The 24,632-nt window shown below is 37.5% G+C and overlaps 1 protein-coding gene across 1 annotated transcript; it reads right to left on the bottom strand.

Moving 5' to 3' along the window:
• Positions 1-2,415: 2,415 nt before the first annotated feature.
• LOC110911071 (uncharacterized protein At5g19025) lies at positions 2,416-3,536 on the bottom strand. The gene has a single exon (XM_022155646.2). It carries the CDS (start codon positions 3,132-3,134, stop codon positions 2,544-2,546), a length of 591 nt encoding a protein of 196 aa, XP_022011338.1. The 5' UTR covers positions 3,135-3,536; the 3' UTR covers positions 2,416-2,543.
• Between the last annotated feature and the right edge of the window lie 21,096 nt (positions 3,537-24,632).

The raw sequence follows: 24,632 nt of genomic DNA, 5'->3' as shown, positions 1-24,632 counted from the left end.
CGAAAAAAATCAAACCCTTTTACCACTAGTTTCACTGCCCCTCTACAAGGGAAATGAATCAATCCCAAACAAAAATCATAATAGTCTGACTAATTTGAACTAAGTTGAAGCTCCTGACCCGTCTTTACACTCCAACATCTTTTTCAATAACCAACTCAATACCCACATAACAATCTTCAAAAATTCAGTTAAATAAAACTAATCATCTTCATTTAACAACTAAAAAATACAAACTTTCATACCTGGATTCACGAGTCAACTGAAATTTAACAGAAACTATGAACTTGGGTGTTAATCGGAGCCCCACGGTGGTTGACCGGCAGTGGTGTAACAGAGAGGTGAGTTAGGTGGTTGCCATGATGGAGGTTAAATGGTCGGTGGTAGGTGGTCGGAACTGTCGGCAGTCGCTGGAGAGAAAAACCCACTACACCGCCAACAAGACCCCTTTCTCTAAGTATAAACAGAAAATCAGAGGAGAGAAAGGTGGTGCGGAGAATGAGGGGGCGTCGGAGAAATGAGGGGGCCGCCGGAGTGGGTCTGGTGTTTGGGAGTCGCCGGTGTGGAGGTGTGGTGGCGGTGGTGCGGGTAAGTTATGGAGGAGGGATGAGGGTTTTGTGGTTTCTTTATGAAGATGAGAGAGAGATGATGGATTTTGAAAGTTCTGAAACAATTTCGAGAGAGAGATAAGAGATGAGAGGTTTTCATTTTTGGGGAGTGATAAAAGTCTTTAAAGAGGCTAATAGAGAGACAGGCAAAAGACAGAGACAGTGGATTAGACATTTGAATCAAATGACCAAAATACCCCTTAGAATATAAAATAAAAGTGCACATGTGGCAAATTATGATTGGTGGAGAGTGGTTCTCGTGGTTCTTACAACTGTGGGTGGTTTTCATTTTAGCGGCTCCCTACGACACATTTATATATATATACACACACACTTATTTTTTAAGGTTTTCCTTTTTACCCTTAAATAAAAAAATAATAATAAATTTAAGGTTGTTTGATACGATAAGATAGTCAAATGGTATTGATGTTTGGTATGACGGATCAACGAGGGTAGATGAGGTATAAGTGCCAAGATAGACGAGGAGGTTGTGGCGGCAGTAGTGGTTGTGGTGGTGATGGAGGTGGATAAGAGAGAATGATAGAAGAGGGAGAGAGAGAGAGAGAGAGAGAGAGAGAGAGAGAGAGAGAGAGAGAGAGAGAGAGAGTGTGTATGTGTGTATGTGTGTTGTGTGTGTATAATTATAAATGCGTGTGTTTATGTATATGTATTATAATTAATTTATTATTATTTATTTAAAGGTAAAAAAGAGAATTAAGAAAAACAAGTGTGTATATATAAATGTGTGTATATATATATATATATTATATTTATAAATATTTTTATTTAAAGATGAAAAAAAAAATCAAAAACAAAAGAACAAATGGGTAAATTGTCAAAATCGTCCATAAGGTTTAGGAATTGCCAAAATCGTCTATAAGTTAATGTTACATTTTAACTGAGCTAGTAGTTTGGATAAAAATTACAACAGAAATGAAACGATAGGGATACAAAAAAAAAAAAAAAATCTTATTCTAGATGAAACAAGCAAAAGTGCCAAACCTTAGGAAGGATTTAAACATTTTGCTCAAGTTTAAATGATCTTATGTATTTTTAGACGCTTGCCTACTCTTGGGCCTCGTAACTCCAATTGTAGCCCATGTTGTGCCCGTTAGTTTGGGTCATTTCTGCCAAGTTTTCCCTTGTCAAGTTAGTCCATATTTGAGTCCGCTAGTTCTTGGACCTGCTTCTTATTATTCCAAGTATCATCGTCGGCTAGAGCATGTTGAAACAATGATAGAAGATTAAAAAAAAAATTAGATTACTAAAAACGTAGGACAAGAACACCCTAGACCCATTTGACTAATGGGCTAACTAATGGTCCAACCCTAACATACGTTATTAATGAGTTATTTTCAGAAACTTAGGGTAGAGGGTATAATCCTCGGGTACTTGTGCGGGGAGGGTATGTCACCAATCGGTGACTATACCGTGTGTTTGTGGGTATTCAGTGAGGAGGAGAGAGGGTGGGTATTTCGGTGAGTGTTTACCGATTGTGTTGAGAGGAGAGGAGAGAGAGAGGAGAGACCAATCAAGTTTTTTTTTTTTTTTTTTTTTTTTTTTTTTTTTTTAATTGAGGGGTGTTTGACCATACCTAGTGATTGAGTGTAAAATGGGGAATTGACATGGCATAATATTATTAGGTATGATTTCACTCTAGGGTGATTGACTATACCCTCCACCCTTAGAACTGTTTATCGGATTGAATTATTAAATTTGAGTTCAACTATGCTCACACAAAAATAAACTAAACGATTCAACAAATAAAAAACGTTACCACAAACATTTACAAAAGAAATATTAGAGCATCAAACATAAAAGCATTATATTATATTATAACCATAAAGTAAAATATGCAAAAGTATATACCAAACTCTTTAAACATGACCTTATTCCATAACCTTAAACTATATACACCGAATCTATATCATCACATATCTACTTCTTGATCTTCCTGTTACTCTTCTTAGGACCCGGAACCTCAACTCGAACAACCGGACACCCGCACCGGCCTCGAAAAACAAGAACCACACGACCATTAACCGGGGCCATCTTCTTCAACTCCGCCTCCAACTCCTTCTCATAATCCCTTGGCAATTCATACAACCCCTTCTTAAGTCCATTCTTTCCCAAACTCGAATTCTTAACACAATCTTCCTTTTCAATCTTGATATCAAACTCAACAGCCTTTCGCAGCCCACGACAGCCTGGCTGACCACATTTTCGACTCTCAAACAATGTAACGGCTAACATAGCCATCAACACGATTAACACCCCGAGTCCTAAAAGCCCATAAACAATTGGACCACTTATAACATCATGTTTAACCATAACCCATTGGACCAATGATAACAGCAACGTTATATAGGGGTGTATCAAGAACCCACAAGCACCGATCACAACAATCAAGATGATCAAATCAACCAAAGCTGATCGAGACTGATCACAATCCGAAAAGGGTATTTTCTTAGACAATTTGCTTGACTGATGGACTGAATTTGAATTCTGTAAATTGACTAAATTCATCATGTAGATCAAGAATTCAAGATTCAAGAAACGATATCAAAATACAATTTTGATCGAGACCCAACTGAGTACTCCGGATTACAAATCAACCCTTTTCACCGATCGATTGAATTCAAAACAAAACAGTAGATTTCACCTGATGATTGAGGACTTGATGATGATAAATTGATGAGAGTTAAAAGGGGTTTTGAAGGATTATGGAGATATATGAAATATGGTGTGTAATTTGATTAATGAGAAGGGGATTTGGAGGGTCCAACACGTTAAGAAATACTAAAAGTAAGAACCATTAAAACGCCTGACGCCATAGCTGCGTATTGTTGGAGGTCTAGACGTGTGTTTTTAGTGTTTGGGCTCAAGTGGGCCCAAGGCAATTTAGTGCTTATTTGCCTCTTTGTGGGACCCTCATCCTTCCTTGTTATAATAAACAAAATAAATTTTGTTTTAATTGTTTACTATGTATTTGTGGGACCCTCATTCTTATTATAATGACCAAAATAAATTTTGTTTTAAATGTTTACTATTGTTAGGGGGACGGGGCACAACTGCACAAGCGGGTAAGGCATTTAGGGTAAGTATTCATCCCAACACACCGCCATCACCCCTTATGGTAAGGTTAATGGGTTGGTGAAGCTAATAAGTACCCGCTTGAGATGTTTGTTTTTTAGGTGGGTATTGACTTTTGAGATGTGTTGGTGGCTTGTGATTGGTTGAGGCGTTTAACTCTATTAAGTACCCACACTATAACAGTGTCGCCACTACTAACTAGTTAATTGTGATTGGTCGGGGCTAGGGTAGTTACCTTAGAGTGCTCTTTCCTCCCTTATAAAATACTAGAGAGAACCCCGCATGATGCGACAGGCTAGTTAATTTCACTACACTAATAAAATTTAAATAAGGTTTAGAAAATGAAAAAAATACGATGAAGATGTTGGTTATTGAGAGGTTAAACAACTGCTACATTAAAGGAAAGAAGTGGATCAGTCTTTAAGTTACAATGATGGAAAATTAAATTTCAAACTTTCATTTTATAACCAATATATCATAACGTCTTAATATACTATGACTTGCTATATCTCGTGTATTAAATTTCAAACCTTCACTTTATAACCCAATATATTGTATCATCTTAATATCATGTGGAAATTACCTTTTTATACCAAAGACTTGTATAATGATAATAATAATAGATAGCTATAGATAGTTAACTAATACCCAACTTCACTAGATTTCAATTTAATAAAATTGGTGGTTGAATTAATGTTTTGTGTTAAATTTGTCTTAACATGATTATTATGAATTTACAATTTTCTTATCTAAAATGCATTATATAGTACCATGTATAAAGATAGTTTGAATGAATTATACGGTGTGAACTTTTGATACGACACAAAAATAACATGTAATACATGCGTTCGGGCTTAGTTTAAATGGAGTCGGTTTAGTTTCGTGTCAAGTCAACTTAGTGAGTTAACCCATTTAACTCATATATATATATATATATATATATATATATATATATATATATATATATATATATATATATATATATATATAGGGGAAGGTTCATTTGAGAAGAAATTTAATGTAAGAAGAAAAAGAAGAAAGAGCATATTAGTAAAATACTATTTCATTTATAACTCATATCATTAATTTTTCTCTCTTTAATTAATTAATCAACTAATCATTAATTATCCTACATATAATTTACAAAACCTACACATATCAAAATTTTCCTACATATACCCTACACATTATAGAATTTTATACTACACAGTCGAAATTTATCCTACACACCTCGAAATATATCCTACACAACTCGTAATTTATCCTACACAACTAGTAATTTATTCTACACTTTAAATTAAGTTGTTTTTTTTTAATTGGAAAAAGTATATATTTTGAAAAGGAGTTACAAATTTGATTTAGTTAGTTATTAAAGGGGAATAATACAAATTAATGATTTATGTAAGTTTACCAATATACCCTTATACTAAAATTAAATGCAAATATTAAATGAAGTAAAATGAAGCATTCTTATTGGTTGAAACTTCTTCTTTTTTCTTCTTACAAAAAAAATTCTTCTCATTTGAACTTTCCACTATATATATATATATATATAAGGTTGGGTTATATGGAAAACCCCATCTTTTTGAGAAAACTTTGGAAACCCAACAGCATCCATTGATTTTGTTTCATCCAAGTAGATCAATGGTTGAGCTTTTTTTGGTGTCTTTTACATTTAAATAAAACCATAAATTATACACAAGTAAAGGAGAAGGGCATTTAAGGTGTTGAAAATCTGACTTTTCTCTCACACACATCAACTTTATTTCCCTTACACACATCTTATCTATCTCTCCTCTCTCCTTTGTCTTCAATCAAGATCATGATGAACACCAAACACAAGTTTAGATCTTCAAGTTCAGATCTACATCGTGTGAAAAGAGAAAATGTTTGAAGATTGTTGTTTTAGAGAGAGAACGACGGCAGGATGAAGGTTTTTAGAGAGAGGAATTTTTTTGTTTTAGAGAGAGAAACAACAATCTTCATCATGTTCATCTATAACACCAAGAACACACATACAAGTGTGTGAGAGATAAAAAGTTTGAAGTTGTTTTAGAGAGAGAACGATGGCACGATGAATGTTTTTAGAGAGAAAGTCGATGTTTTAGATAGAGAAACAACAATCTTTATCACAAAGACACACGCACAAGTGTGTGTGAGAGAAGAAGGTTTGAAGATCTTCTTCGTGCTCATCGGACGGTTCTAGATCCGGTAAGTGTTCTTGAAATATCATTTCACACTTGATTTTTTATTGAAATGGTTGTTAATATGTTTTTATGGGCTGAAAGTGTTCTAGTAATGGTTAATGTTCATGTATTTTAAATAAATCGAAAACTTTAGGATGAGAGTTTGAACAGGTTTTTTTTGTTGGTTTGGTTGCTTATTTGGGGATTTTGATCTTAACAATAATTGTTTTTTTGTTGGTTTGGTTGCTGGTTTGAGCTTTTGATCTGAACAGTAAGTGTTTTTTTTGTTGGGTTGTTTGATTTACAGAAACAGACCCATAACATGTGTTAAGCACCTGTTAGAATGATATATAACGTGTGTTGATTTACAGAAATAGATCCATAAAGATATTCAATTGACAAGCTGGATGGATGTAGGCGACATTAATGCAGGGACATTGAATAAGTCACATCTTTTGGGAAAGAACTCTTCGTTCGTTTATAACATGTGTTAGTGGTTCATGCTGTAATAGAACACCATAATGTAACCTGACATGTAGTATAACATGTGTTAAGCCCCCGATAGAATGATATATAACGTGTGTTAACCTTTGTTAATTAAAAAAAAAAACAACAAATATCTATTTTATTTTTACTGATGTTTAAAATATCCGATAATGTGGATACCGAGCGTAACACTTGTACAAGTATTACATGTACAAGTTAGTATGTAACGTGTAATATTAAACGAGCCATTTATGGTAACACATGTACCGCTAATTTTGGAATATATAATATGAAACGGGTCATTTGTTGTGCACATTTTGGAATATATAACATGTGTTAAGCCTCTGTTATAATCTTTTTGTAAGTTTAACTTTAGGGCATTAACACTGATGTACATGTAGTTACATTTGTGTTAATAAGTTTAACTTTAGGGCCTTAACACTGATGTACTTGTTTTGTTCATAGGTGAATGGATGTCTATGTTCAAAATAAAGATGGTTATCAAGACGCAAAGCGTAGCTAGATTTTTTAACCTTTATGATAGTTTTTGGATCATCTTTATATATTTAAGTTTGTATAAACATTTTTGTTACCTTTAAGTATGATTGTAATGCGTGCAATTACTAACAACCCATGATGACAAGTGACTTTTGTTTTGATTAACATTTGTAAATGTTGGTCACTTCATTCCTTTGGTACACATGTGTTACATACGTTAAAAAGGCAACGTTACATATGTAACAATGGTCGTTACATATGTAACAATGGTTGTTATATATGTAATATATTTAATGAAAAATAATAAACTACTATTAAACATATGAGCTATTGAATATCACCCTGTATGCAAGATATATTACCCCGAAGTGTAACACATGTTACAACATATAAGACAAAGTAGATCATGCCCTACATTCAACAATGTAACACTTCTTACCCTGAAGTATAACACATATTACAACAGTATATGCACATCATAGTGTTACGATCAGTATATGCACATCATAGTGTTTTGCAAACCACTTTCATATACATTAATACAAGTCGGGTTACAACAAAGATTACAATGGATGCTTAACACATGTTATCATATGTATACAAGTCGGGTTACAACAAGATTACAATATTAACTAAGCCCACCATTAAGCCCATCGCCTCCGTCGACTGTTTTCACCCTTATCACATGTTAAGCAACTACATGTTCCAAGTAATATCTATGTTAACACACGTTATATATCATTCTAAAAGGGGCTTAACACATGTTATACATGAACACATGTCAGGTTACATCATGGTGTTCTGTCACAGCATTACCACTAACACATGTTATAAATGAACGAAGAGTTCTTTCCCAAAAAATGTGACTTATTCAATATCTTTTTTTAACACATGTCCCCGCATTAACGTCGCCTACATCCATCCAGCTTGTCAATTGAATATCTTTATGGGTCTGTTTCTGTAAATCAACACACGTTATATATCATTCTAACAGGGGCTTAACACATGTTATGGGTCTGTTTCTGTATTATAACATACAAAAACAGTTACTATTCAGATCAAAAGCCCAAAACAAAGCAACCTAACCAACAAAAAACAGTTACTATTCAGATCAAAATCCCCAAACAAGCAACCAAACAAACAAACAAACAGTTACTATTCAGATCAAAATCCCCAAACAAGCAACCAAACCAAACACAAATTTTTAACATAAAAATGATTTTAACACAAAAATAATTAATCCATGGATCAAAATCAACAAGTTTGAAACCAAAACAAGTAATCCATGGATCAAAATTAAAATTTATAAACACCATTATTGATTGTTGGAGACATAAATCAACACAGAAGAATGAAAACCAAACTAAAATCAATAGCATTGAAATATTATTACCTATAAATGTCCTTCTTTCTTTTGAAACGAAAATCAATGGTATTGAAAATTGAAAATCTTTTGGCAGCATTCTTAATTCTGGAAAAAATAAAACCAATTGTGAAGAACGAAAATCTAAGTAAATGGCAATTAATTATCAAAACCAACTTATTATTGAAATGAAACTAAAACCAAATTGAAAATATTTTGACAGCATCTTGATTCTTTGATTTCTTTTATGAAAATAACAACATCAACGGCATAATCATTGTACAAACCTGAAACATTTTCTTCATTGTCGTTGTCAAACTCGATGCCAAACTCTGGTAACATTAATTCAAGCATTGTTGGTGGAGGCTCCATGGTACATTAATGGTGGATCTCGTACTAAAGATCTTGTTTAATAAGATGAAGAGGATTTGAAAATTTTCCCTTTTAAAATAAATAAGCTAAAAGAAATGGTGGTTGTACAATGATGTGAGATGCATTAATTAGAGTTATCAAATCAAATGGGGATAAGATCTTTTGGGTTGGGAGTTTAAATGTAAAGTTACAATTATACCCTCAAAAGCAAAAAGTATAGTCAAGTTGTCTGTGTATACGTGGCTGATTGTAGGCCTTGTGATGGGTTTCCAAGGTTTTCTCAAAATAGAGGGTTTTCTCCCTAGCATTATCCTATATATATATATATATATATATATATATATATATATATATATATATATATATATATATATATATATATATATATATATATAGGATAGGAGTTGGCCAGAAAGTCCAAATTTCCTAAAAAGTGTAAAAAGTCATAAAACACCGTAATGTCAACCATAAAACACACCAAAAACCCACAAATAATATGATGAAGATTACTAAAACATCATGTATGTGGGTTTTGTGTTGTGTTTTAGATGTTAAGGCTCTGATTGTGGAATGACAAATATTATTGTGTTTTATGTTGTTTAGCATTGTGTGTTTTATATTCATAGTTCTATGATGGTGTGTTTGAAGTTTTTATGGACTATTAGAGTTTGAATATGGTGTTTTAGTAATATTCATTCTATTATTTGTGAGTTTTAGGTGTGTTTTATGCCTGAAATAATTGTATTTTATGACTTTTTACACTTTTTAGGAAAAACACACTTTCTGTAGGATCCCCACTCTATATATATATATATATATATATAAAGGGTCAGGATTTAGAGAAAACGGTGAAAAGTGTGAGAACGGTGAGAACGCTTATGGGTCGTCCGATCAAAACAATCCATGGACTAGATTGCGCGGTGGCGTTTTCGTAAATAACATCAATTTTATTATGTGTGATGCGCTTCATTAAGGGTAAACGGGTCTTTTACCGCTCATATTCAAAACGCCATCAAATGATAAAACGCCATTAAAAAAAACGCCATTAAAAACAAAACGCCAAAAATTAGTGATAAAACGCGTTGGATATTACAGGAAGATGAAACAACACAGTAACTTAATTTTAGTTATTAACATTTATTAGAAGAAATTCCCTCCTAAATTACGCGCCAAAAACATCATTATATAAACGAGGTAAAACATAGCTTCCATAATCACTTCAATCTATCCAATTCTGTAAATAAACATCTTTAACCAAAAACGCCAAAAATGGCAACAATCGTTTCTTGGAGATACACTCTGGGAATCAGGCGATACGTCCTCCATTTTGACAACAGAAGGAGGGTTATGTTAAGACGGTCAGGGCAATTCCGAAGATGGAAGAAGAGATACAGAGGGCAATCTTATCCCTTGGCATCGCTCTAGACAACGAATGCCATGAAAGACATATGCTTATGAAAGCATTAACCAGGAAATTTGGACCAATCAAGGCAGATGTGAAGCCGGACCCTTTCATGACATCATGGCATTTTGATGATGAAACAGACATGGTGACCGTTACATACGATAGCGGAGAGCAGGAAGTCTACTGGGTAGAAAACATCATGACAAAGCAGCGTCTTGGTTTCATGGAATAATTGCATAACGCCGCTTGTACCAATACATAAATAGACTCAAAATTGGAGTTAATTCAAGACATGTTCAAGTGGAGGCTTCAGAATCTTCAGGAACAAGAAGCTGATGAAGGTGAAGGTGATGACAGGGATGAAGATCCAGATGAAGACTCCAAGAAGGAAGAAGATGACGCAAGTGATGGTTACTTTTCGGATAAAGTACCTTCTGATGAAGGCTTTTAGTTTTTTTCCTCTCTTTTTTTCTTCTGTGTAATCTCTTTTTTTTAAGATAATTAAATGATATATTTCTCTCTTTATTAGCAAAACGCTAAAAAAAATACTAAAAATGGTTATTCCTTACAAAACGCCAAAAATAACAAAAAAATACTTTTCCTGCTTAATATTTTATTTACTCCGTTATTGTATTTTGTCATCTTGGTTTGCATAACGCCATTTAAAAAAAACACCAAACTTAGAAGATAGGACGTCTATGATACGTGGTTGAAAATCGGTGCTCGTAATCGTATAACTTTATGTTTTTATATGAGTTTTAATCTTGAATGGCCTACTTTTAATCAAATATGTGTTTTGCAGGTTTGATAAAGTTTAAGGAGCTTTTTGGGAGCTTTACGAGTCACCGGGTCGAAAACCGGAGCATCAGGACGCGCTACGGATCAACCGGAGGTGCGAGGATTGAAAAATGAGAAGTTGATACTCAAGAGGCCGTCGCAGACGGGCTAGAGGCCGTCCCGGACGGGCTCTAGATAACCCCGTCAGCCAAAAACCCCCGTAACCAGTCAATTAACCCGTCGGCACAACTTGAGTTTTTGGGGATCCGTCGGCGACGGGGTTAGGCCCGTCGGTGACGGGCATCAGATTTTGCTGGCGTGAATTTTTGGTTTTTGGGTTTAAGGATCGAATTCTATTGGTCATGAGGCATTGATTTCCGGGAGTTACACATCTTGGGGAATTTGAATCTTGTTCTTGGAGCCACAACCACCCATCTATCATCTACCATTCAACTATTACAACCTCTAGCAACCGAATCAAGAATCATCACCATCATCAATTCTTGATAATCCCCAATTCCTACATAACCCTAATTCTTCATCCATTCACCATTTTCATCACCACCAATCATCCCATAAAACCTAATCATTCACCATTCCTCCATCCTTCAAGCTTCAAGATGATGCAATCCGCATTCCAAACATCCGGTGATCAAGCTTCTTCAACCATGAACGGCTAATCATCTCGGTTTCACCCCGGTGTAGGTAGTTGTTAATCTTAGGGTTTCAATTTGTTCTTGTTTCATCTTAGTGACAATTTGTATTTGGTTTTTGAAACTTTTGGCAGTAGTATTACATTTGTTACGAATTCGTGAATTGTCGAATGATGTTAAAAGTTATGACTTTGCGAAACGGTGATATGTAATTGTACGTTGTCATTGTTAGGATTTACTTGTGTTGAGTACAAAGTGTCTTTTTGTCCGTTCTTTGGGGCGTTGATAGCTAGTAGCACCTAAGTCACGGTACACTAAATCCGTTAATCGAATGCATTTGAGTTGAAACTAAAACTTGTAGAAATCCTAGGTTAACAATTACCGAAACCGGGTGTGATTCCTTTTTATCATTATTATTCTAGTAACCAATTTTCTTACAATCGTTAATTAGTAGTTGTTAATCATTTTCATCAATTCATCTAGTTTAAAACCACATCTTTCAATTAAACGAAAACACAAAAATACTTTAGCAAGCTTCATAAATTGTGACAACTGTTTTAATTCATTCGAATCCACACACAAACCACATACTCTTCGTGGTTCGACCCCTTACTACCACTAACACATTGTTAAGGGTAATTTGGGCTTATAAATATTATCTTTGACCGGAGCGTGACACTCCGATCAAATTTTGGCGCCGTTGCCGGGGAGTGCGTGCGCTTTGTGTTTGGATATTGTTTGAATTGCGTGATTATCTGTTTAAATTGTTTAGCTTTCTTTTTGTACTTGTCTTTTTCTTTGTTAAGCGGGGTGTGTTACTTGTGCAGGTTACAGGTAGTGCATGCGTACGCGAAACTCCGGGAGGACTTCACCTTTAGTCTACGAACCGGAAATCGAAAGACTCGCAAGAAGGAACCTAGCAAGCCGGTTAGAAGCAACTCTTGCTTCTAATCAAACCAACCAAACACCACCACTCACACCAACCATTGAAACCGATTCAATGGCGAACCACAATTCCAATCAAAACCTCAATTCCAACCAAAATCTCAATCCAAACCAATTTCAATCTCGAGGAACCTTTTACCCCGCCCAAAATGTCCAACCTATACCTCAAGAACAACCAGGTGGTAATACCAACGTTAGACCACCCACTCCACCTTTCCGAAACCAAAATCCCAATAACACCCAACGAACACCCCAACAACAAACCCTTCACCGACAAGCGTCGTTACCTATCAACCTTGATGATCGGAATGTCAATTCCGACCGTAGAGGTAATCGTGATCGCGGCAATCCCGCGGATGAAGACCCATTTTTCAATATCGACGATTTGAGGAATGCAATCCCCGATGATGAACCTTATAGTGTTCCCGGTTATCACTCACCGGAACATGTAAGCATTCATACAGAAAACTCGGATGATGGGGGTTATTATGATGATCGAGCAAACGATGATGAAGATTGGGGATACATCAATAGGGGTAACGTCCACAACGTAAGAGAGTACGAAGATGAGGAGTTTGGCTATCAAAATGCCAACTACGTTAGGGATGAAGAGTACGGTTATGGGAATAGAAGGAATGACGGTTACGGGAATAACCGCCAACCACGAAACAACAACCAACGGAATCGAAATGAAGGGTATTATAATAACAATAATAATGAAATCCCAATCGGATTCCTCGTTTCATGGGAGGTGGCAATCAAAGAGGAAATTAAAGAGGAAATCAAGGTGGGAATCAAGTAAGGGGCGAGAGAAGAGATGAGCGACGAGATGAAAGAAGGAATGAGAGAAGAGACGATAGAAGAGATAACCGAAGAAATGATTATCAAGAAGTGAACGGTCCTTATCGCCGTCAACAACCTCCACGGGGAGTGAATGACCGTTTTAGACCCATTGTTACCGAAAACGATTCACCAATCGTTTGTGAGCAAAGGATGTTTGATTGTAAACAAAAGAGGTCCGCAACAAGAAGAGTTGTTGGAAATTTTCAAACAAGTCAAAATTAACTTACCTCTTTTGGATGCAATTAAACAAGTACCGTCGTATGCTAAGTACTTGAAAGATTTGTGTACCCAAAAACGCACTCACAAATTTCCAAAAAAAATTAGATTTAACCGAAAACGTGAGTTCGATTCTTTCGGGTGCACTTCCACCTAAGCTCCAAGATCCGGGTGCGCCTATCATTTCAATTCAAGTGGGCGATTTTAAAATCAACCGGGCACTTCTAGATCTTGGTGCTAGCGTAAGCATTCTACCGGGTAGTTTGTATGACCAATACGAGTTTGGTCCACTTCAATCGTCAAACACCACCGTGGTGTTAGCCGATTTGACACCCAAACTACCCCGTGGAATTGTTTCAGATGTGATAGTGAAAATCGAGGATTTTTACTATCCGGTGGACTTTCTTGTGCTTAATTATGTGGCCAAGGACCCAACCAAACAACCTACGGTGATTTTGGGTCGACCGTTCTTAGCAACTGCAAATGCTCAGATTGACTGCAGAACAGGAACGGTTGACATGACATTTGGAAACCGAAGGTTGAGGTTGCATGTTTTTTCCGGACTTATGAGCCCTCCAGTTGATGATGAATGCTATATGGCAGACGTTGTTGACACGTGTATACCTCTTTGCGAAACAGTCGTTTATGGGGAAAACACAATGGAGGATTGTTATATGTTTGACAGGTCACAGGTGGAAGTGGAGCAAAGCATGGACGAGGAAGTAAGGAGTTTGGAGGTGCTTGCGGTTAGAGAAGGAAAACCGACATGGACGCACCAAGTTGAAAGCTTACCGGAGAGCATTGATACTAAATTGAAGCCGTCTTTAGTAGAGCCTCCGGAAGTCGAGTTGAAAGCATTGCCAAAGCATCTCAAGTATGCTTACGTTGGAGAAGGCAATACCCTCCCGGTTATTATTGCATCAAATTTAACCGTGGAGCAAGAGAAAAAGTTGATGGAGGTGTTGGTCATCAATCGGGCGGCGATTGGATGGACCATTGCGGATTTGAAGGGTATTAGTCCCTCGGTGGTGATGCACAAAATCATCACGGAAGAGAATGTGACTCCCGTTCGAGATGCACAAAGGCGGTTAAATCCGAACATGAGGGAGGTTGTGAAGAAAGAAGTGTTGAAGTGGCTTGATGCGGGTATCATTTACCCGATCTCGGATAGCCAATGGGTGAGCCCAACACAGACGGTTCCCAAGAAAGCGGGTATACAAGTCATCAAAAATGACGCAGGTGAAGAGGTAGCGACCCGGCCGGTAACCGGGTGGCGAATTTGTATTGATTATAGGAAGTTGAATACCGCAACTTCCAAAGATCATTTTCCTTTACCGTTCATAGATCAAATAGTTGAGAAATTGTCGGGGCAAAAATTTTATTACTTCTTAGATGGCTATTCCGGTTATAACCAAATTGCCATCCATCCGGAAGATCAATCAAAGACTACGTTTACATGTCCTTATGGTACATTCGCATTTAGGCGAATGCCGTTTGGATTATGTAATGCTCCCGCCACCTTCCAAAGGTGCATGATGAGTATCTTCTCCGATATGGTGGGAAAGTCTTTGGAAATCTTCATGGATGATTTCTCAATTTTTGGATCATCCTTTGAGACTTGTTTGGACCAACTAGATAAAGTGTTAAAAAGATGTGTTGAAACTAGTTTGGTCCTAAGTTGGGAAAAGAGCCATTTTATGGTTCAAGAGGGAATTGTGTTGGGGCACGTGGTGTCAAGTCGTGGGATAGAGGTTGATCATGCTAAGGTACAAGTCATATCTACTTTACCATATCCCACGACTGTTAAAGGCGTTAGGTCGTTTCTAGGTCATGCGGGGTTTTATAGGCGGTTTATTAAGGGTTTTAGTGATATCACAAAGCCTTTATGTAATTTGTTGTTAAAAGTCCAACCGTTTGATTTCAATGAAAATTGCCAAAATGCTTTTAACAATTTGAAAGAGAAACTAGTGGAGGCCCCAATCTTGCAATCGCCAAATTGGTCTTTACCTTTTGAAATAATGTGCGATGCAAGTGATTATCCGGTGGGGGCCGTGTTGGGACAACGGGTTGACAAGAAACCCGTTGCCATATACTACGCAAGTACGACTCTTTCGGATGCGCAATTGAATTACACAACCACCGAAAAAGAGCTACTTGCGGTGGTATATGCATTGGATAAATTTCGGTCTTACATATGGGGTAGTAAAGTGATTATTTATTCTGATCACACTGCAGTTAGGTACCTCATGGAGAAGAAAGATGCAAAGCCGAGGTTAATCCGATGGGTGTTGTTGCTCCAAGAGTTTGATTTGGAGATACGAGACAAGAAGGGTATTGAGAATGTGGTAGTGGACCACTTGTCTCGATTGATGGTTGAAGAGGATCTGAAGGCCTTAGAAATCAATGAGTCTTTCCCAGATGAGCATATAATCAAATTAGATAAATTGCCATGGTATGCTAACATTGTCAATTATCTTGTTACAGGTGATATGCCGGCACATTGGGATAGACGGAAAAGGCAACACTTCATGTCCCAAATCAAATACTATCGGTTGGAAGAACCGCATTTGTAGAAGGAGTGTGCGGATCAAGTTATAAGGAGATGCATTGATGACGAAGAGATTCCAAGCGTGTTGCAGCATCTACACTCGTTTGCATGTGGTGGTCACTTTAGTGGGCACAAAACGGGTCACAAAGTGTTGAATAGTGGCCTTTATTGGCCTACTATTTTCAAATATGCAAATGAGTTTGCCAAAAATTGCATAGAGTGCCAAAAATTAGGGGGTATCTCAAAAAGGGATGAGATGCCCATGCAACCAATCCTTGTAGTCGATGTTTTCGATGTATGGGGTATTGATTTCATGGGCCCATTCCCCAATTCCTATGGCAATTTGTATATCTTGGTGGCCGTTGACTATGTGTTAAAATGGGTCGAAGCAATAGCCACCAAGACAAACGACCATTCCGTAGTATGTAATTTTGTCCAAACCAATATTTTCTCAAGGTTTGGGATTCCTCGTGTCATTATAAGTGATGGAGGATCCCATTTTAAAAATTTTCAGTTTGGAAAACTTCTAAAGCGGTTTGGTGTTGACCATAGGATTGCTACCCCCTATCACCTGCAAACAAGCGGGCAAGTTGAGGTGTCAAATAGGCAAATCAAAGAGATTTTGCAAAAGACCGTGCGGGCGGACCGTAAGGATTGGTCAATTAAATTGAACGATGCTTTATGGGCCTACCGGACGGCACATAAGACACCCATAGGCACTACACCTTACTGGTTGGTTTACGGTAAAAACTGCCATTTACCGGTTGAACTTGTGCACAAATCATTATGGGCTATTAAAGAGGTTAATGCGCAATATGATGATGCAGGTAAGGAACGGAAACTCAAGTTATGCGAGTTGGAGGAGCTAAGGGAGATGGCATATGAATGCGCGTCAAAGTATAAAGATGGGATGAAAAGAGTGCATGATGCCAAGTTGAGGAAGAAAGAGTTTGAAGTGGGTCAAAAGGTGTGGCTCTACAATTCGAAGCTCAAGTTCTTTCCCCGGAAGCTCCAGAGCAAATGGATGGGACCCTATGTTATCACCCGGGTCGGACAATTGGGTGATGTTACTATCAAGGACCCGAAGGATGGGGTACGGCAAACGGTAAATGGTCATCGGCTAAAACCGTTTCTCGATGGTAACGAGAAAGTGGATGAAAACAAGGAATCGGTAAGCTTCGTGGTAAGTTTCCCGGTTTATGAGGTCGAATGAAAAGGACCGGTGACACTTTGTGTAAAGTTATGTACAATTTTTTTAATTGTTTGTGTGTTTCGAGGATAATCGTTTTCATTTCCTACTAATCTCTCTTGATTGTGTGAAGTCCAGACATTCCGAATGGGTCATGAAGGTACAAGGTATGTTTCTAGACTTGTTTATGTGCATTGAGGACAATACACGATTTTTTGGGGGGTGGTAGGGTCGTTAACGATGTTCATGTTTAAAAATTTTAACTTATAAAAATTCACAAAAAGATTTTTATTAATTTTTAGGATTTTTTAGTGTACATAGTCCCTTTATTAAACTGTCATAATTTTCCTCATAGTTTTCATATATATATATATATATATATATATATATATATATATATATATATATATATATATATAGGGGAAGGATGTATAGAAAACCCACTTTAATTTAGAAAACCCGGGAAACTCAAAGCTCCCGATGTTTTTTTGTTTTGAAAAAAATTACACATGTTATATGCATGTTTTTAAGGGTTTTGGGCAAAAAAAAATCAAAAAAGCGCCGAGTAGATATTTTTAAAAAAAATAAACAAGTTTTGGTGTAACACATGTTACATTCATCTGACATATTTGTAACATGTGTTACACCAAAACTTGTTTCTTTTTTTAAAAAATAACTACTCGGCGCTTTTTTGATTTTTTTTACCCAAAACCCTTAAAAACATGTATATAACATGTGTAAATTTTTTCAAAAGAAAAAAACATTGGGAGCTTTGAGTTTCCCGGGTTTTCTAAATTAAAGTGGGTTTTCTATAGATACTTACATTATATATATATATATATATATATATATATATATATATATATATATATATATATATATTTTGGAAAACCATGACCCGTCGGCGACCCGGACGGGGTCTGCATTTCACCCGTCGGCACTCATTTCCCGTATCCAGTTAACTAACCCGTCGGCCCAGAAGTTTTTTCCACAACCCGTCGGCGACGGGCTCACTGCCGTCGGCGACGGGCCTTCTTTTTCACGCCGGACCAGCCTCATTGTTACACCATAAATTCGAAACCAAACACTTTTTCACCCTACCGTATACCATCTAAACTTCATATTAACCACTTATTTCACTTGTTTTAACCTACAACCATCTCACACCATCTAACCTATCTAAAACCCTGCTCTCTCTCTCTCCTACTTCATCCTTTCCTCTTCATCTTCTTCACAAGATCCTCAAGAACCCTAAAACCATCAAGACTCCATAACTCTCACAATATTTCACCAAATCAACTGATTTCTGAGTCTATCTTGGGTAATTTTTCAAGAGGAACAAAACCCCCAACACGGTTTTCATCAATTCTTGCTATTTTGCGAGATTTCTGGGCGTGTACTTAGGGGTTTTTGACGGGGTGTTCATCAATTTACTTGCTTTACATCTTTTCACAGTTTTTCTTGTTTCAACAACACAATGTATGGATTCTCTTTAATCTTATGCTTGATTATCATATATGTAATGTTTTTCTTCCGAAATTTTAAACTTTTTAGTTTAAGAGTAGGTTGTTTTGGCAATGTGTGTTGATCTAGCATGATTTTAAGTATGATTAGTTGTTATGAATGGAATTTGAGCATGTTGTAACTATAGTGAAGTAATTACACTTGTTATGCACATGATTGAACATGAAAGTGATGTTGAATACATTGTTGAAATTATAAGAAGTTGTAAGATTAACAAGGAAATTAATAAGTTCATGATAAAATTTGCGACTTTTAAAGTTTAAAAATGAGATTTTACTTTCACTTGTTAATTAAAAAGTTTCAACATCGCACCTCATGTTCAAAGTTTGGGAGTTTAATGAAAGTTGAGTTTGCATTGATGTTTGCTTGTTTGTGATTGTAGTTATGGCGGGTGGCAAGAGACAAAAGACTACAGGCCAAACATCATCATCAGGGGTCGGTTCTTCTTTCGGTTTAATACCGAAGAAGTGGGAGCAACTAAGCCCCGTAGAGGAGAACGATGCAAGATTATACAGGCAGGATTGGGAGTGGGCGAAGTTTAGGGATAGCCAAAGTGCTAGAATTTGGGATGACGAGAAGAACAAACCGTTGTCGGGTTATCAAGACAGGAAATTAGAGGCTAAGTTGTGGAAGTGGAAGATGGTGAACGGTGTGAACACTTCAGTTCCAGCAAGGGTAATATGTGAACGGGTGGTGAATGTAGAAGAATTCCGTCAGATTGGGATTGTGCAAATGTTCGAACGTCTAGGTTGGTAAAGTGTTCTTGATTGGTGTGAAGATAATACTTCCAGGGTGTACTTAGCGGAAGTATGTGAATGGTTATCTACATTGAGGCTCATGAACAAGAATGAACGTCCATCGCAGTGGAAGTTGGTGGGAAAGACTACTCGAGGGAACCTGACAATGTCCTTCGAGACAATAAATTGTATCGTACGTTTTGACTCCTTGGGAGTACAAGCATACGATTACCCACCCATCGAGCATTTTTTGGATAATCATATGCACAACGACGATCCCGAGCAACTGTTAGATGTTTTTTACCGTTCAACAAAGGGGGAGAAATGAAAAGAAAGCAAATGCCGCTTGAGGGAAAGATTCTTCAAGGGATTTCTGTTGAGAACATCTTAGCGAGGTTTGGTGATCGTGGAGGTGTTAGAGTGAGCGACTGTAGGGTGGTGCACGCTTTGCTTTATGGAACCCCAACATTGTCATGGCGACATATAGTGATGATGAACACGTGGGCTACTAGGGAGTCGTCCCAGAGGCGTTTTATTCCGTACGCACGCCTCATTAGCGCCATGATTGTGCAACAAAATTGCTTACCCGCGGAATCACTATGGGTTCCTAAGCCGTTGGAGGAATTTAACATGGCGTACATGAGGAAGAATTGGAAGATAGAAGTTAAGTTCTCGGGAAACAAGTACGTCGTGACCGATGATTTGGGCAACAAGTATGAGATCCGTACTTCTGGAGCACCACCAGCATCGGAAGAAGATGAAGAAATGGGGGATGAAGGGGAGGAAGTTGAACCCTCCGGTGCCCAAAGACCAAGGCAACGATACATGCGGCCACATAGGGAAATTAACGCGCGGGTTTTGTGACCATGAGACGGGTGCCCTCCTACAAAAATTTCGATCGGGGGCAGCAGGAGATATATGACAATATCTCTGCTTGCATAGGTGAAGGACGGGAGTACAATCGAAGAAGGGAAACTTGGGAGGGGTCCCATGGATACTCAATGCAAGAGTATTGGGCAGCTCAAGAAGCCCAGAGGGAAAGAATGAACAAGTTTATGGAAGAGCAAGAACTGTTCCAGGCAATGCAAAGATCACACATGGAACAGTTGGCAAAGATGCAAGAGGATGAGGCAGCCCGAAGACGGGCATGGGAAGAAGCAGAAGCAGCGCGTCAACAGGAAGAAAGAGAATTGAACCGACGCCATTGGAGTGCCTTGTACGTCTCTCAACAAATGGCGATTAATAACACCAAAGTGCTCCATGATCAGGAGCGGCACCAAAGAGACTACCAAGCTGGCCTCGCAGATGCCGAGCACTCGGGGTGGACAAATTACCCCGACCTTCCTCACTCACAAGGCCCATCCGACCCGACTCCGCATTGGCCCGAAGCGGTAGGGTCTAGCTTTGTCCCGATCCCGTACCAACCACCGCCTCAAGGGGAGCAAAGTCCCCTCGATAACTATAGGGAGATGTTCGAGGCCCTCACTGGTTATCCTTACCAACCCAACCCGCCAATGGATCCAAACGAGCGATATCAGCGGTAGAGGTATGGTATATTTTATGTTGTTGTTGTTGTATATTTTGTTCTTTTATTTCTTGTCGTTTTTATTTAATTTTTGCCTAGATAAATGAACTTTGTGGGTGTGTTCCCTATATAACCCTCACGAGACCTCTCGTCCTCCCAAGCTATTGGGGGGGTTTAAAAGGGCTTGTTGCATAAGCTAAATGCAACCGTGATTCCTACGAAAGTGAGTTAGGTTTGTTGTTGTTGTAAAATATTTTCCACATAAATCGAAGTAAAATAACGCATGGTTTGGTAACGTGTTCGTAAAAAGGGTAGAACTAAGTAACTAACAAATTTTTATGGTTGTGAGAAGCATGCTTCTACACAAGGATTAGAATTTGTAGGTACACCATGTTCGCGGGACAACCATTTTTATGAAGAGACGAAGGATATGAGCATCAAGCGATAAAAATCAGGTGCATGTGTTTCTTTTTACTTTGATTGTTAGTTAGGAATAAGTGGAGTGTAATGTGTATTTTAATTTCCGGGGTGAAAAGTTGGGAAGGTTAGTCGTGTCACATCCCTTGTGCATTTTTAAAACTCTAGTTCTTACACATTGAGGACAATATGTACTTCAAGTGTGGGGATGGGGGAGTAGTAAAAATTTTCGATTTTTACCCATGCATTTAAACACTACACATTGAGGACAATGTTTGCCTCAAGTGTGGGGATGGGGGAAAATTTCAAATTTTTTTTTTCAAAAATGTCTTGTTTCAAAAGCAATCTTAAAAGCACAAGTAACCAAGTCAATGAGGGATGGCACAACCCATTTGGTCTTTTGTCATGGTCAAGTTCAAATTAATAGCATGACGGGTATTTAGCGGGTGGTTATTTGGGAATAATCCGCCTAAGAAACTAGTATATCATGCATATCACATATCATACCCTTATACGTGAGGTTTGAGCCACTTTTATATCATAGAATTGCATTTACATGTTTCTTTGTTGAGTGGACCATTAGTCGCGTATTGTAGAACTTGCAACTTTTGATACGTTCGAGACCATAGACCGAATACAAGCACGAGAATGATTAAGGCATTAGGTAAACCTTTTCCTTTTACACCATTTTTATATATCCTTACCCAAAAATTATCCCCTAGTAGCCAATGTTGAGCCTAAACCTTTCGTTTGACAACCCACTTAGCCCATAACCATAAGCCTTTTCTTTTTTGACCCGTGTGATGAAAATTCGATTTTAGGAATTTAAGTTTGTATAGTTGCAAAAAAAAAAAAAATGAAATGATGAAAACTCATTGAGAAAAACACAAAAAGATGTGCTAGTAATTATTGAATAAAAGGCGAAAATCTTTGCCTTGTTGTTGACGTTTATAGTGTACTTGAGTTTAGAATAGTTGCGTTGTAATAAAGATCGAATTTTCATCACCTTAGCCATTTTAAAATATCCTATTCCCTACCCTTAGCCTAGCCCCGTTAAAACCCTTCAAAGACCTTTTGACTTGTGCTTAGTATTCGTGATCGGTGGTGGAGAATGATTGAGTTGCAAGCCTATGCGGGTACGTGTTCTAATCGGTTTTGAGCGATTAATTGATTGAAGTGCTAATACATTAACATATTAGCCAAATGTTAAGCCGAGTGGAGAGAACATTGTGAGGGATATGCATGACTTGTTAGTTTTATGGGCGGGTTAATCTTGGATAACCATTTTTTATATGTGATTGTCACTTTACCGTTAAATATGTGTAGATTGTAAAGAATGTGAACTTTTGTATGACAATAGACCTTAACCTTTGTCTCGGGGATGGGATGTGTATTCATTGTTCGACCCATGTGAAAGTGACAAACAGATTTGCTTGAGGACAAGCAAAAGACAAGTGTGGGGATGTGATACGTGGTTGAAAACCGGTGCTCGTAATCGTATAACTTATGTTTTTATATGAGTTTTAATCTTGAATGGCCTACTTTTAATCAAATATGTGTTTTGCAGGTTTGATAAAGTTTAAGGAGCTTTTCGGGAGATTTACGAGTCACCGGGTCGAAAACCGGAGCATCAGGACGCGCTACGGATCAACCGGAGGTGCGAGGATTGAAAAATGAGAAGTTGATACTCAAGAGGCCGTCGCCGACGGGCTAGAGGCCGTCCCGGATGGGCTCTAGATAACCCCGTCAGCCAAAAACCCCCGTAACCAGTCAATTAACCCGTCGGCACAACTTGAGTTTTTGGGGACCCGTCGGCGACGGGCATCAGATTTTGCTGGCGTGAATTTTTGGTTTTTGGGTTTAAGGATCGAATTCTATTGGTCATGAGGCATTGATTTCCGGGAGTTACACATCTTGGGGAGTTTGAATCTTGTTCTTGGAGCCACAACCACCCATCTATCATCTACCATTCAACTATTACAACCTCTAGCAACCGAATCAAGAATCATCACCATCATCAATTCTTGATAATCCCCAATTCCTACATAACCCTAATTCTTCATCCATTCACCATTTTCATCACCACCAATCATCCCATAAAACCTAATCATTCACCATTCCTCCATCCTTCAAGCTTCAAGATGATGCAATCCGCATTCCAAACATCCGGTGATCAAGCTTCTTCAACCATGAGCGGCTAATCATCTCGGTTTTACCCCGGTGTAGGTAGTTGTTAATCTTAGGGTTTCAATTTGTTCTTGTTTCATCTTAGTGACAATTTGTATTTGGTTTTTGAAACTTTTGGCAATAGTATTACATTTGTTACGAATTCGTGAATTGTCGAACGATGTTAAAAGTTATAACTTTGCGAAACGGTGATATGTAATTGTACGTTGTCATTGTTAGGATTTACTTGTGTTGATTACAAAGTGTCTTTTTGTCCGTTCTTCGGGGCGTTGATAGCTAGTAGCACCTAAGTCACGGTACACTAAATCCGTTAATCGAATGCATTTGAGTTGAAACTAAAACTTGTAGAAATCCTAGGTTAACAATTACCGAAACCGAGTGTGATTCCTTTTTATCATTATTGTTCTAGTAACCAATTTTCTTACAATCGTTAATTAGTAGTTGTTAATCATTTTCATCAATTCATCTAGTTTAAAACCACATCTTTCAATTAAACGAAAACACAAAAATACTTTAGCAAGCTTCATAAATTGTGACAACTGTTTTAATTCATTCGAATCCACACAAAAACCACATACTCTTCGTGGTTCGACCCTTTACTACCACTAACACATTGTTAAGGGTAATTTGGGCTTATAAATATTATCTTTGACCGGAGCGCGACACTCCGATCAGTCTATCACCTGTAAAACTGATAAAAGTTGATCAACACAGTAAATACAAAAACAGTAACTAAAAAGACAGTTACTTTATTACTATCATTTATTACAATAAAAAAGTCCCGCCTAAACTATGCGCCAAAAAACTCCTATAAGAGAGGGGTCTATACACAATGAAATTGATCACACACAGAAAACACAAACGCCATATCCTCTAGAAACCACTCACCATAAAATGCCAAAACTTTCACTGAAATGGATTCTTCTTCTGAGGGGATTATCTCAATAACATTTTGCTGAATGAGATGGACAAATATTCAAGAAAAAGAGACTGATGACAGTGATATGCCATCATGTGAGCTTTGTTCTTGATAAATATCGGCATGGAATAAAGGGATCAACAC

The sequence above is a fragment of the Helianthus annuus genome, chromosome 15 (assembly GCF_002127325.2).
Source record: "Helianthus annuus cultivar XRQ/B chromosome 15, HanXRQr2.0-SUNRISE, whole genome shotgun sequence".
NCBI lineage: Eukaryota > Viridiplantae > Streptophyta > Magnoliopsida > Asterales > Asteraceae > Helianthus > Helianthus annuus.
Note: the sequence above shows the minus strand (reverse complement) of the source record. Positions and strands in the feature narration are given on the sequence as shown.

Coding starts and splice junctions, on each gene's coding strand:
- LOC110911071 (XM_022155646.2), bottom strand. CDS start 3,134: ATGATGAATTTAGTCAATTTACAGAATTCAAATTCAGTCCATCAGTCA.